General features: G+C 39.8%; 2 protein-coding genes across 6 annotated transcripts in view; one reads left to right on the top strand and one right to left on the bottom strand.

Annotated features, from left to right (window-relative positions):
• The window catches only part of rasgrp3 (RAS guanyl releasing protein 3), a 43616-nt gene extending 31192 nt beyond the window's left edge, over positions 1-12424 (top strand). For 3 of the 5 annotated variants that reach the window (XM_023963133.1, XM_023963129.1, XM_023963130.1), the window contains 11 exons: positions 598-771; positions 2104-2220; positions 3041-3319; positions 6326-6406; positions 7198-7311; positions 7402-7517; positions 8165-8312; positions 8490-8526; positions 8718-8867; positions 10141-10484; positions 11980-12424. In XM_023963133.1, coding sequence (XP_023818901.1) covers positions 598-771; positions 2104-2220; positions 3041-3319; positions 6326-6406; positions 7198-7311; positions 7402-7517; positions 8165-8312; positions 8490-8526; positions 8718-8867; positions 10141-10484; positions 11980-11988 — 1569 coding nt within the window. In that variant the 3' untranslated portion in view covers positions 11989-12424. The remainder of the gene's footprint in view (positions 1-597; positions 772-2103; positions 2221-3040; positions 3320-6325; positions 6407-7197; positions 7312-7401; positions 7518-8164; positions 8313-8489; positions 8527-8717; positions 8868-10140; positions 10485-11979) is intronic. The other 2 variants (XM_023963132.1, XM_023963131.1) reach the window with 2 other exon arrangements.
• Positions 12292-13528, bottom strand: part of LOC105357330 (cadherin-1-like) — a 66857-nt gene continuing 65620 nt past the window's right edge. The window contains exon 13 of the mRNA XM_023963135.1: positions 12292-13369. Within this exon, the coding sequence (XP_023818903.1) occupies positions 13263-13369 (107 nt within the window). The 3' untranslated portion in view covers positions 12292-13262. The remainder of the gene's footprint in view (positions 13370-13528) is intronic.

The following is a 13528-nucleotide window of genomic DNA, read 5'->3' as shown; positions in this document are numbered from 1 at the left end:
ATGTGGTGTGAATGAAGAAAAGTTTCTGTAAATGGTTGAGAGACAGCAGGTACGTTATAGTCGTGATAAAAACAGGCTTGGGTGTTCAGGTTAAAGTTACTATGGTCACAAGTGTTTTACAGCTGTAGTGAGCAGGATTTATAGTATCACTAATCATTAAAAAAATTATAGGCAAACAGGCCCCTAATAATAATCATAACAAAAATAATAGTACATTTAGAAGATCTTCAAAAATCAAGATTAACAGTTTAAAGTGGAAAAAAGATTAAACTTAGACTCCATAAATCATTACTTTCAGCAGAAAATGATTAAAGCTTTTTTGATTTCAAATCCCTAGATTTTTTTGTCTAATTCCATAACTAAACCACACAGACAGGCAGACACTGTCTAAAACAAAACTGGACAGAGATGTAAAATAAAATGTTTCATTTTTTGTGTGTGTTTTTTTTAATTAAAGACCAACATTTAATCAAAAAGTTAATTTCAAGGTGTTCCTAGTTTTTTCATGGCTACTTTTTACTGTTCCTGTGCAATATTTTACAGGTTTATTTGATTATATATTTTCTGTATTCCCTTCATGACCCTGTTTGTCCCCAGTTCACCGATTACCAGAGCTATGTGATCCATGGCTGCCTGGTCAACAACCCCACTCTGGAGCGCTCCATCGCTTTGTTCAACGGAGTGTCACAGTGGGTCCAGCTCATGGTGCTGAGCAAACTCACGCCGCAGACGCGCGCTGAGGTCATCAGCAAATATATCCATGTGGCTCAGGTAACAGCAACCAGACGCAGGGAAAGGCTTTTCTACAAAAGATTTGCTGATGTCGTTACTGTCATGCTCCAAAACCTAAAAATACAAGCTGACATGACATAAACAGAGCTGCAATTTACATTTGAGGGATTTGGGTTGTTCATGGAAGAGCTTTCTTAGCTTCAGTGCTTAGTTTCACTACAGCAGAGGAAAGAAAAATGATTGCATCTACTTCACTCACCAGGTATCGCAGTTTTTGTTTTACCTGTGTAAGATTTTCTAAAGAAACCTTAAAACCTTTTTGCACAGAGATGGAGAATTTAAATATTTTTTAATCTCGACTTTTGCCTCCAGGAAATTACTGTCAAATGTAACAGAGCAGATCTCTTTATTATCTTCATTTACACTTAACATTTGTTTTTGTCCTTTAGTAAAAGTAGTCAATTTATGTGTACTACAAGTATACCAATACTAAAAGTGAGGCAGTATACTATAAATGTACTTTTTATATTCCATCAATTTATCGTTAATTTGCGATTTTAAAGCAAAGGAATAAAAACCCAAAGGAAAAAAAAAATGTTGACAGACGGTGTTGACCATGCCATTACTTTCCTGACTTAGACAATGTGGCTATATAGCGCCCCCTCCTGTGCTGGAGTGTGCAGTACCGCTTAAAAAGGATGTTGAAAAAAGACAAATTAGGCAAAGAAAAAACAAAAACAAAACCTAAAGAAAGGTAGAGAGCATGAACGCATCATAAAATATGATAAAATAAGAAATATATATTTCATATAGACCTGGATAAACATTGACTATCACATCTATGACCAGAATTGTTTTGTCAAATTATCATTTTGATTTAGTAAATAATGTAATAAAATGCATATTTTTTTTTATTTCACTTGCCTTTTAGCAATAAATATCTACTCAAATATGTATAATAAAATCTACTTTATTGAAAGATGCTAAAGAAATTTAGAAGCTCCTACGGCTATGTATATATTTTTGAAAACTGGGACAAATATCGATGGATCAAACATCTAAATATAGGAACAGTTAAAAGGAAAGAAAGAAAGAAAAAAAACATTTGTAATACTATAGAAGTGATATTTTTTTAGATGACCAAGATAAAAGCAAAAAAATCTTTGGCTTATGTCGTTAAACTTTTTGTATTTGACATCATGCTGTTAGAAGAAACTAGAGATATAAAGAAACTATCTGCTTTGCAGTTTACATTTACTTGAGATTTCAAACAAGAGCAGTACATACAATAAGGCCAACTGTAGAGTCTGAATATATTGAGGCACAAAGAAAAAAGAGCAAGTTCTCCTAGTCTCCCCTTTGTGTGTCCAGAAGCTGCTGCTCCTACAGAACTTCAACACTCTAATGGCTGTGGTGGGCGGCCTGAGCCACAGCTCCATTTCCCGACTCAAAGAGACCCACTCACACCTCGCTCCAGACGTTCTGAAGGTGAGTCTATGTCAACATTTTTTCCCTTAAAAGAGATGAAATTAATATTTTTGTATTCTGAATTGAGCCAGAACCACTCTCTCATAAATGTCTCTCTCAAAGAACCATCCAGAACTTGCAGGTAAATTGGTGAAGTTTTCACTGTTTTTTTAATAAAAAAAATATGTATATCAGTGGGTAACTACTTTAAAAGTCTGTTTTGAAAAATAAAATTAAGAACTCACACAACAAAAATGTTGGTTGCATACATCTCTGGTTAAAACTCAGAGTAGGTAAAACCAGTGTAAAGTAATGCTAATGGCCACAAGATGGAGATATTGCATCATTTCATAGAGAATGACTGAGAAACAAAGAAACCCTAATCAGTCAAAATGAGCAAAGCGATAAACAAAGAGGCATTTTACAATAAAAGATGAATATATATCTAAAATATCAAGATTAAAAAAAGAGAAAACATTAACCTTACAAGATGGAAATTGCAGATAAATTCTTCTAAAAGATATTTTGGCTGAAAATCTGAATTAGATCCAGGTGAGATGGTAAATAAGTTATAATAGCTCTTTAGTAAAGTAGTTCTTGAATGCTGATTTTTTATTACCCCATAAATCAAGATATAAGCTACCAAGTATAGAAACATCCATGAAAGATCCGTATGCTCTAAGGATAGGAGACTGAAATATGTTTAAGAATGTAACTAAAACTTCAGGAATTTAAATTACACAAACAAATCCAGATTCTGATTTCTCTTACATCAGTTCCCCACTGAGTCTGCCACCAAACCCCCGTCCCGTTTAAAAATGTTTGTCCTTTCCTGTCCCAGATCTGGAGTGAGATGACCGAGCTGGTCTCTTCCAGCAACAACTACTCGTGCTACAGAAAGGCCTTCAACGAATGCCGTGGCTTCAAAATCCCCATTCTGGGCGTGCACCTCAAGGACCTGATTGCGGTGCATGTGGTCTTTCCTGACTGGGTGGGCGACAGCAACAAGATCAACCTCGTGAAGATGCATCAGCTTTACATGACCTTCAACGAGCTGGTGTCACTCCAGGGCGCGGTGGCCCATGTGGAGCCCAACATGGACCTCATCCACCTGCTGACTGTGAGAGATGACCTCACTCCTGTCTTATTCAGACTATTGGAGACTTTAAGGATTGTTTTTAAAGGTCTAATTCCACCTGAAATTGCTAGAATTGTTTGAAGAACTATTGTGACATCATTCAGCTATTTTGTTGAAATTCACTTCAAACATCAAAAACGTCACACTCGGCTCAGAGTAATGTGCTCCAGTAGGCAAAAAAATACAGTTTTTTTTCAGATGAAACAAGGTGCACATACATACATACAGTAAATACATACATACATACATACATAGATACATACAGTACATACAGACAGACAGACAGACAGACAGACAGACAGACAGACAGACAGACAGACAGACAGACGGGTGGTCTCTCACCCAAGCTCGGGTCCTCTACCACAGCGGTCCCCAACCTTTATTGCACCACGGGCCGGTTTGTTTGTCTGGCAAAATTCTCACAGACCGGTTTGTTATATGTGGCGGACACACACTCTGCACTTTTATTTTGACACGCTGAACATCGTACATTGCACAGGTGTCATCATCCTCTACCCTTACCATGCTCATGTTGCTAAAAAGAAGTAAACACAACAGGAAGAAATAACTAAGGGTGAAACAACATAACTGCCAGATGAAAGGACCCGTAGGCAAAAAGAAACACCTGTCCTCAACCCCATTTTGACCAAAGCAGGCAAAGGGGATTGAGTAACATAGACGGATGTAACAGAGAATCGGGCAATTTTTCAAAATAAAACATATTTCAGATTCCAAAATAAATAAAACGGATGTCATGTAAGTTATTTTGTTTTTTCTGTGCGGCCCGATATCAAATGACCCACGGACCGGTACCGGTCCGCGGCCCGGGGATTTGGGGACCACTGCTCTACCAGATGCCTGGGAGCTTGAGGGTCCTGCGCAGTATCTTAGCTGTTCCTAGCACCTCTTAGCATATAGCTTGATGTCATCCATGTAGAGGAGGTGACTCATGTTGGCACCATTTCTGAGTCAGTATCCATAGCCAGTCTTGTTGATTATTTGGCTGAGGGAGTTAGACCTATGCAGAACAACAGTGGTTACAGAGCATCACCATGGTATATCCCACATTTGATGGACACTTCTGCAAGTGGCTTCCCATTGGCTTTAAGGGTGGTTTTCCACAGCTTCATTGAGTTTTGTATAAAGGTTCTTAGAGTCCTGTTGATGTTGTACAGCTCCAAGCATTCAGTGATCCATGTGTGGCATTGAGTCATAAGCTTTCTTGTAATCAGTCCAGGCTGTGCACATGTTGGTGTGTCGTGACCTGCAGTCTTGAGCGACTGTTCTGTCAACCAGGAGTTGATGTTTGGCTCCTCTGGAGTCTCTACCAATGCCCTTCTGTGTGTTGCTTATGTATTGATCCATGTGCCTACTTGTCTTGGTTGCAATGATGCCTGACATGAGCTTCCATGTTGTGGAGAGAAAGGTTATCGGCCGGTAGTTGGATGGGACTGCACCCTTTTAGAAATTCTTCTGGATCAGGATCGTTCGCCCTTCCATTACCCATTTGGGGTGAGTCCCATCTCTTAGCAGCTGGTTCATTTGTGCTGCCAGGCGCTCGTGGAGTGTGGTGAGTTTCTTTAGCCAGTAGGCATGTATCATGTCAGGGCCCGGTGCTGTCCTGTTCTTCATACCTGAGACTCTTTCTTGGATGTCTGCCACTGTGATGGTTACTGGATTCAGTTCAGGGAGGTTGCTATGTTCTTCTCTCAGAGAGACCAGCCATTGCAGCTATGTGCTGTCTCTTTCTCCCATATGGTTTTCCAGTACTGTTCAGTTTACACCTTTGGTTGCTTTGAACCTGCCATGGAGCGTACACTTTCGCAGGTTGAGTTGCGAACAGCTTGTTTATCTGTCTGGGTTCATTGTCTCTTGTGTACCTCTTTAGGCGGCTGCTCAAGGCCTTTGTTTGGCAGTTTCCAGTGCTTCAGGTATGGACATCTTTCTGTATCTCTTAAGTATTGGTTTTTCATTGCATCTCTTTGGGCCTCTGTCAGCTGTCTCAGATCTCTCTGAGCTGCCTTTATTTTGTCCTGCAACCGTTTGCTTCCATGGCAGGATTGTTTTCTCTCATGGTTGCTCTTCTAGCCAAGCATCTCAAGGATCACTGCTGCTGAAATGTTAACCAGTTCATTGGTTTCAGTGATTGTTGTGGTAGGAATTGCCCGTCAATGCTTCATTCACAGTTCCCAGGAGACTTTCAGGTGGTACATTACTTAACCATTGTAGCTTGTGTCAGGGTTGCTTGGTGTTCATTCTAGACATGATCTTGTCTTTTAGGTCAGTTGCTGCTTTGCTTGGCTTATCTGTGGTTGTTGGGGTTGTTTACCCAAGGTCAGGGTGGGAGTGTGGTATAGGCTCCTCTCTGACCTGCTGTTCTAGCTCTCCCGTGGTATTGCAATTGTGTTGTATTGCTTCAATCTCAATTTGTGATAGGGGTTGCCGTTGGTATATGCTAGAACGTGTGTGAGAACATACATACCTATGTACGTACGTATGTCTGTCTGTCTGTCTGTCTATAAGTATGTATGTTCTCACACATGTTCTCCACACTCCAATTTTAAAACTCTTTTTACAATTTCTCTGACATTTTCGTTTGAAATCGAGTTACTGAGCAAACAACTTCCTCTTACAGGTTTAGAACTCAGGCACAGCACATCTAAAACCCTGTATATTCTTATGTGTACATATGTCTGTGTTGTTTGCTGCCATACTTATACTTTTACACAGATGTGTGCATGCGCGATTGTTTTTATCCAGCCATTGGCACTGTGATTGTGGCGAAATTCCTCTGGGACTATCAAGTATATTTGATTTGATTTGGATAAAAAGACATGAAAGTTAAAAACAGAGGCGGTAAAAAAGTGTTTGCAGTATTACGGCTGAAACAAACTGTAAAATCATCGCATTCCTCAGAGTTTTCATTTATTGTTTGAAACAAATGTCTGTGACTTTTACTTAACAGAGTAAATATGTTTTGTTTCTCAGCTTTCTTTAGATCTTTATTACACAGAGGATGAGATTTATGAGCTATCGCTGCTTCGGGAACCACGCAACCCTAAATCCCAGGTAAGTTTTGGGTAACGGACAAAATCCTGATCACGTAAAATTGAAATTCAATTGTTTTTGTAAAATTTTCAATTGCAATTCAATTCAATTCAATTTTATTTGTATAGCCCAAAATCACACCAGTCGTCTCAATGGGCTTCGTCGGTTATTGTAAAGTAAACATACAATCAAAAATAACATAAATACATAGAATTCAATAGGAAAATTCTGAACTGAACTAACGAAACAGACTAAACTAAACTGGGGATGCCTGCCCTTAGACCCTTCCAATTTTTTAAAAATAACTTTGATTCTGGCTTCCTTATGCTTTTTGTAGTTATTTTTGTAGTTATTTTTGTGACACAGCTGAGAACCAAATCTTGTGGTTGTCACTGGTAAGCGGGTCTTTGCCCTACGATTGCTGCCAAGAGGCTCCAGTAACCTGCACAACCAAAAGAAGAATCCGTTATAGATTACAAACGGATGAAATGATTCAGAATGTTTGGAGCTGGTCTGAAAATTGTTGGGATGGGAGCAAAAATGGGTAAAAATGCAAGGCCTTTTAATACCAGGGAGGAACATCTATATGAATATTACCTACATAAATTAGATGACACCAGATCTGTAACAAGTTTAAAAGCAGCTGTTTGTCTTAACCACTGTGTCAAAGTGTCCGTTACACAATTATTTAGTCTTTAACCACTGTCTCATGCAAACCCCTTATATCCTGTTTTGATGCATCGTTCTGGCAAATGCAGTTGTTATGGTGCATGGGGCTCATCAGTTGTTCTATTTGCACTTGTGTTTGTCAGCCTACCTCACCAACGACCCCTACCAAGCCTTCGGCCCCCCTGGACTGGGCCTCTGGTGTCACGACCAAACCAGACCCCTCTGTGATCAACAAGCACATCCGGAAGGTCGTGGATGTAAGAAACGCTTCATGTGTACTTTTCAAATCGAGGGCAGACGTTTTGTTTCATTTCGTGTCAGTATTTTTTTTGTTCCTCTTTTCACAGTCTGTGTTCAGGAACTACGACCATGACCACGATGGTTACATTTCTCAAGAGGACTTTGAGAACATTGCTGCAAACTTCCCATTTCTGGACTCTTTCTGTGTTTTGGACAAAGATCAGTAAGTGTGGGTCCCCACTCTGAAAAACCTTTTCAACCAGCTCCCCAGTGAAGATAGCTTCACATGTTAAGCCGCTCTGACAGACAGAAGCAGTTGAAAGAGCTTCACAGAGGCGGCAACAAAACAACACAAAAACTTAGAAATAAACATGGCCGTATCAGAAACAAACAATGAAATCACAACACAATTTTCATTTACTATTATTATTAATGTGATAAAAATAAATACTTATAAATTTTATTTTTATTTTCAAACTATCATGCCGCAATGTACCATTAAACCCAGGACTCGACCTTGAACAGAAAAACGTGCAAAAATATTTTTTATATTACTAAAAAAATTAGGTATGAAGGGGTTAAAAATCCAAATTACCCCCCAAAATGAGAACAAGAGATAACATGGTATAAGTATTTATATATAAAGTGCTTTACTACATTCTTTGAAGGCCCAAAGGGCTTTACAGTCACAGTCTCATTCACGCACACATTTACTCAGCTGCCGAACACTGGCGTCAACCTATAACCACCAGGACCAAAACGGGGTTTAGTGTCTGGGCTTAAGACAATTGTCTTTCAGTCTTGGTTTAGAATTTTGTGAGGACTGCCTCCTCCATTGTTTGCTCATGTATTGCTTTTCCTTTTTCTCAGGGATGGATTAATCAGCAAGGATGAGATGATGGCGTACTTCCTCCGGGCCAACCCACTGCTGCAGAGTAAGATGGGGCCAGGATTCATCCACAACTTCCAGGAGATGACCTATCTGAAGCCCACTTTCTGTGATCACTGTGCAGGATTTGTGCGTATCTGCAGTTTATGTTTATTACTTTTTTTTAAACTTTCTTTTCTGAAGACTGACAAAAATGTCAAAATACCGTCAGATATAACAATTCAGACAGCTGATTATAATAGAAATTGTGCTGAAGTCATTTTTATTTATTTATTCTTACCTTTCCGGCTCATCCCATAATCACAGCTGTGGGGGATCATCAAACAGGGATACAAGTGCAAAGGTATATTTTCATTCAAACTGTTTCAAACTCAAACAGTTGCCTTCTGCTTGGTGTTTTGTGTTCTCACAAGTCAAAAAATAAAAATACATAAAGCTTCTGTGGTGGCTTTATGTTGTTTCTAAAATTTCATATTTCCTGTTTTGAAGGTTGAAACCCAACAATAATCTGCTTCATCTGTGTTTGTGTTGCAGACTGTGGTGTGAACTGTCATAAACAATGCCGGGAGCTGCTGGTTCTGGCCTGCAGGAAACTGATTCGCTCCGGATCCATGAGCAGCGTCTCCCCGGCCAGACTGAGTCACAGCTCGCTGCCCAGCAGCCCCTCACTGCCCACATGTAAAGGTCATCTTCACTTCCTGATCACGTGTGGTCTGCACAAACCCTTTATTCCTGAGGCCCAATCAAACTGCCTCCAACTTTTTGTAATTTGGGTCATTAAAAGATTGTGATTTACACATTATATGAGTAATAGCATTTTAAAGTGCCAAAATGTCTTTATTAACTTTTTTTTGCAGGATATGAAACATATATGTTTGCTGTAATCTCATCAACATTTATTTTTGACTTTTTGACAGATTCTTCTTTCAGATAGATCTCAAAGTTGTGGCTTATGCGCATTCATCTTTAGCCATTTCCTTTTCAACAGACATTTAAAAACAGGCATCAGAGGGAACTGATGATGAACTGAACCATTCGGCCTGCAACAACCGTTCGGGGTCCTTCGACTAGTGCTGACGTCACATTATGTGATTGGCTGTCTGTTGGTCCGATGACGTGTCAGATAGTGATTGGTCTGGACAAATTAGGATACTACCATGGAAGAAGATATTATGAAGTCTGTTGTACACAAAAAGAGCTCCGACATGTAGCGAGATTATCTTCTAAACGTGCTTTTATTGTTGTTATGATTATTATTAAGTGCATTTGCAGCCAAACTTACTGCGGTCAGAACCCTTCTCCGGACCGGACACTCTAACAAAGCATCTTCCCTGCCTGCTAACATGAAGCTACGAGACTCCAGCTGCTCTGATCAGAGACACAGTTCACTTGTGTGGAGCAGCAGGTTCATTCTAACAGCTACAGATCTTTTTACAAAGTGGGTTGTGGCAAAATGTCTATAAATATAACAAAGAATAATGTCAGACACAACTTAACCCTTGTGCTATCTTAGATGACCCCACCCTTACTATGACGTGTTATTCCTACCATGACAAAGGTGGATAAAGGTGGAAAGATTTCATGTAATCCATGGACACCAGTGAAGATCACAAATCATTGAAGAAAAAAGGTTCAGAGGACTGTCTAGTGTGTCTAGATGACCCAACTCCCAATGTTAAGGTGCCTTGGATAGCACAAGGGTTACGAGGGAAAAGAACATTTGTTTAAAAAAGGAAACGTGAAATGAAAATATGTAGAGCCCGAGCAGATCTCCAAGCTACTTAGTTTGTCCAAGTGGGGTTACCGGTGTGTGACGTCATCCTCAGTCGAAAGGAACCCGAACGGTTATTGCAGGCTGAATGGTCATGGTAGCTACACAGCCAAAGCAGTCTCAGAGAACTTTCCACAAAGATTTGCATCAATATGAAATAAGTTCCTGTTGTTGCTTTTTCTTTAGATGATGACGATGTGTTCGAGTTCCCGGCTTCCCCCCCTACAGGTGACACCTCGTCCCAACCGTCTATCACCCTGATGACCGGCTCAGCTCAGAGAATTTCTGTGCGCCTGCAGAGGGCCACCATCACCCAGGCCACCCAGACCGAGCCTCTGTGGCCTGAGCTCAGCTGGGGGGGCACAGAGAACGGCTCGCACACTTTTCCTAAAATGAAATACAGAACTCACAGAAAAGCATCTAAAAGTAAAGGGTTAGCCTGCTGGGAAAACCTGAAAGTGCAGCACCGACCCGTTTCCACTGAATGCAGCTCAGAGTCCACCCAGAATGGGGCGCCACACCTAAGGAAGGTAACCAAACAGCACCACTGCTACAAGCAGATTCTCTAAAGATCCACTCCAATGAAAATTCTGTTTTTGATGTTTTTAACATGTTTTTGTGGCATTTTGTTGGTGATGGACACCAGTGAAGATCACAAATCATTGAAGAAAAAAGGTTCAGCGCCCTGTCTAGTGGGTCTAGATCAGTGTTTTTCATCCAGTGTGCCGCGGCACACTAGTGTGCCGTGGGAGATGGTCAAGTGTGCCGTGGGAAATTGCCCTCATTAACTGATCTAAAAACATTTCCCATCTCCAGGATTTCAGCTCTCTGTTCATCCAAACAGGCCCTGATAAAACACTGAGGAGTTAGGAATATAAAAGATCGTAAAATACTTTTTCTTTGCGTTTATTTTATTTTATTAAAGACATTTTGATAAGAATGACGTTACCACGATTCAGCTGCAGCTCCGGCTGTATTTTGGAAAAGTCCCGTCGCTTTAACTGTCTTCACCAATCATTCTTGGGGAGCTTAATCACATGTCATCAGTCTGACCAATCAGAAGTGGTTAAAGTCTTCACTTCCTTGTCCCGATTTAGCTTGTAAAGTCGCTCAGTTCTAACAAAAATACCAGCTAAAGCTCGTCTTTAGTGGTGTAGCTTTCCACAGAATCCGGTATCAGACCGTGGAACAAGTGAACAAAACAATGAAGCTCCGAAAAGCGATCTCCGCCGGCCGTTATATGCACTACATCTCCCATGATATTGGGTTGTGAGCACAAGGAGATCTGTTGTTAAACGTCTTGAAACCAACGAACACACTTCGAACTGTTTTTAAATCTTCTAACTTAACTTTTATTGCATCTTTTAGAAAAAAACAGTTGCAGTTTCCAGCTTTTTCTGCAACAATTATCTCAAAAATTTATGTGAGACTGTGGAGGGGCTGTAGATCAAAACAGACTGAGTTTCTCCTTTTTTTTAAATTTTTGGATGCTGGTGTGCCGCGGGATTTTTTTTAAGGTTGAAGTGTGCCGTGGCTCAGAAAAGGTTGAAAAACACTGATCTAGATGACCCAACTCCCAATGTTGAAGTGCCTAGGATAGCACAAGGGTTACTCAAATCATTCTGAAACTGCTGTGTGCTGATTAAAAAATAGCTTATTTGTGATGTAGAATATTCGTTGGGCGGGCCACAAGCTCCCTGCTCCTCTCAGCACAGCAACGGCGTGAAGGGGGAGTGGGGGTGCTCTGCACTAACAACTCAGAGCCAAAATTCTAATGGACCACTGCTGCTCTGCAGAAACTTAAAAAGATGACTTTTTTTTATTTTGGCTAAGAACAAATTAATCATAATTAAAGACCAATGATAATGCTTTTACAATTATCAAAAAAAGATTGGAGTGGGTCTTCTGTGACTTGTTGTACATTTACAGGTAAAAACCCTGATTTAGTTTCCCTTTTAGAAGAATGAGGACAATAGGATGTATTTCAGGCACAAAAAAAAAGAACTTTTTTCTTTTTTCTTCAAGGACAGCTGACTTAGCTGCAACAAGAGCAGATTCTGCATGACCGGAACCAGAACAAGGAGGCTCTTCTCACTTGGGAAGGCTCTAAGCTGCTGGAAGGCGCCCTTCAGTGACCTCAGGTTACCTAGTAGACATGGAGGACATGCAGCTCGGTGGTTAACGAATGACTGCTGTAAGGAACTCAGATGAACCAGTGCAAAACAAGGACTCCAGTCCTGAGTCTGATGCAACAATCAAACAGGATGCAAATGTGCACGAGGTCCAGCTAAATGAGAGGTGAAAGTGGTAAAATGAGGAAATCAGACAAAAACGTTGTTCCAGCAGTCAAATGAGCAAAGTTTATTGTAAATATTTACATGTTTAGCTGACACAGGGGAAACAGCAGGGAACTGAAAAAAGCCATCCATCAATAAAAAAAAAAAAGACGATGAAAAAGTTTATAGTCTTATAGTTTACAGTCTCAGAAATCTTTTATGTTGCACAGATATGAATGCCACCAAGTAGTATCTATCTTAATTGAGTTTAACAAACAAATGTTTTGTTTTTAGCTGAAATATTTTTTGAACTTCTGCAACTGTTACATTGTAAACTGCATGTATGCTTCAAAGGCAGAATATTCAAAGTGGGAGAGTGTCTTTAGCTCATGAATGAACAATTCTGAAATCATTTTTTAGCAAACTGTTTCAGATGATATACAAATTCAAAAATTGCCAAAATGAATGAATAAATAAACAAGCTAAAGGTAGAAAAAGGCCATGTTTCTGAAGGGGATTCCCATCTGCTGCTTCACCCAGAACTTACTCAGGTTATCTGGGAAATGCATTTACGCCATAAGACAAACAGCAGATCATCTGCAAAAAGGATGACTTAATATGTAGCATATGTCAGTGACAGAATGAGCTTTTGTCAACAATGAAACTTTAAAGACCCTTTAAAACTATTTACAAGGCACAACAGACACCATCTTCCATAATTATTTTGTTCAGTAGATCTTCATTGATGTGATGGCTGGCCTGATTTTCATCCCAAATCTCAAAAATAATTTTACAAATAAATTCATGAACTTTTTATAAATCCAAGAAAAAGAAAAGATTAAAAACTTTATTTAACACTTTGAAAATCAGGTGCAAGTATGAGTGTGTTCTATAACCATCCTATAACACAAGATGTTTACGATAAAAGCAAAAACAAAAGGGATCTAGCTGTCTTTAGCTTTGAATTGGGGTGTGAGGATGACACACACCAGAAAACACATCAGATATTGCTTGGACCAGCAACAGTTAATCCTACAATTGTCTATCTGGTTGTCTTCTCCATTCAATACTTTGTAGGTGTTGCTCCCCTTGCCCCTTTGCTCTTCTCCATCTGGAAACAAACAGCACTGCCAGAACCACTGAAACATAAACCATCACTCATGACAATTAGAAACACAGATTTTAATAAAAAGACAAGAACAAATAGTTACTTTCTCCATCTGACCCACTATACACAATTCTTTTACCACTTGGCTCTTCCTTCTACCCTCCATCTTCAGTATCTACCAACACATTCA

The sequence above is a fragment of the Oryzias latipes genome, chromosome 15 (genome assembly GCF_002234675.1).
Source record: "Oryzias latipes chromosome 15, ASM223467v1".
Taxonomy (NCBI): Eukaryota; Metazoa; Chordata; class Actinopteri; order Beloniformes; family Adrianichthyidae; genus Oryzias; species Oryzias latipes.
This window is presented reverse-complemented; position numbering and strand designations above follow the sequence as displayed.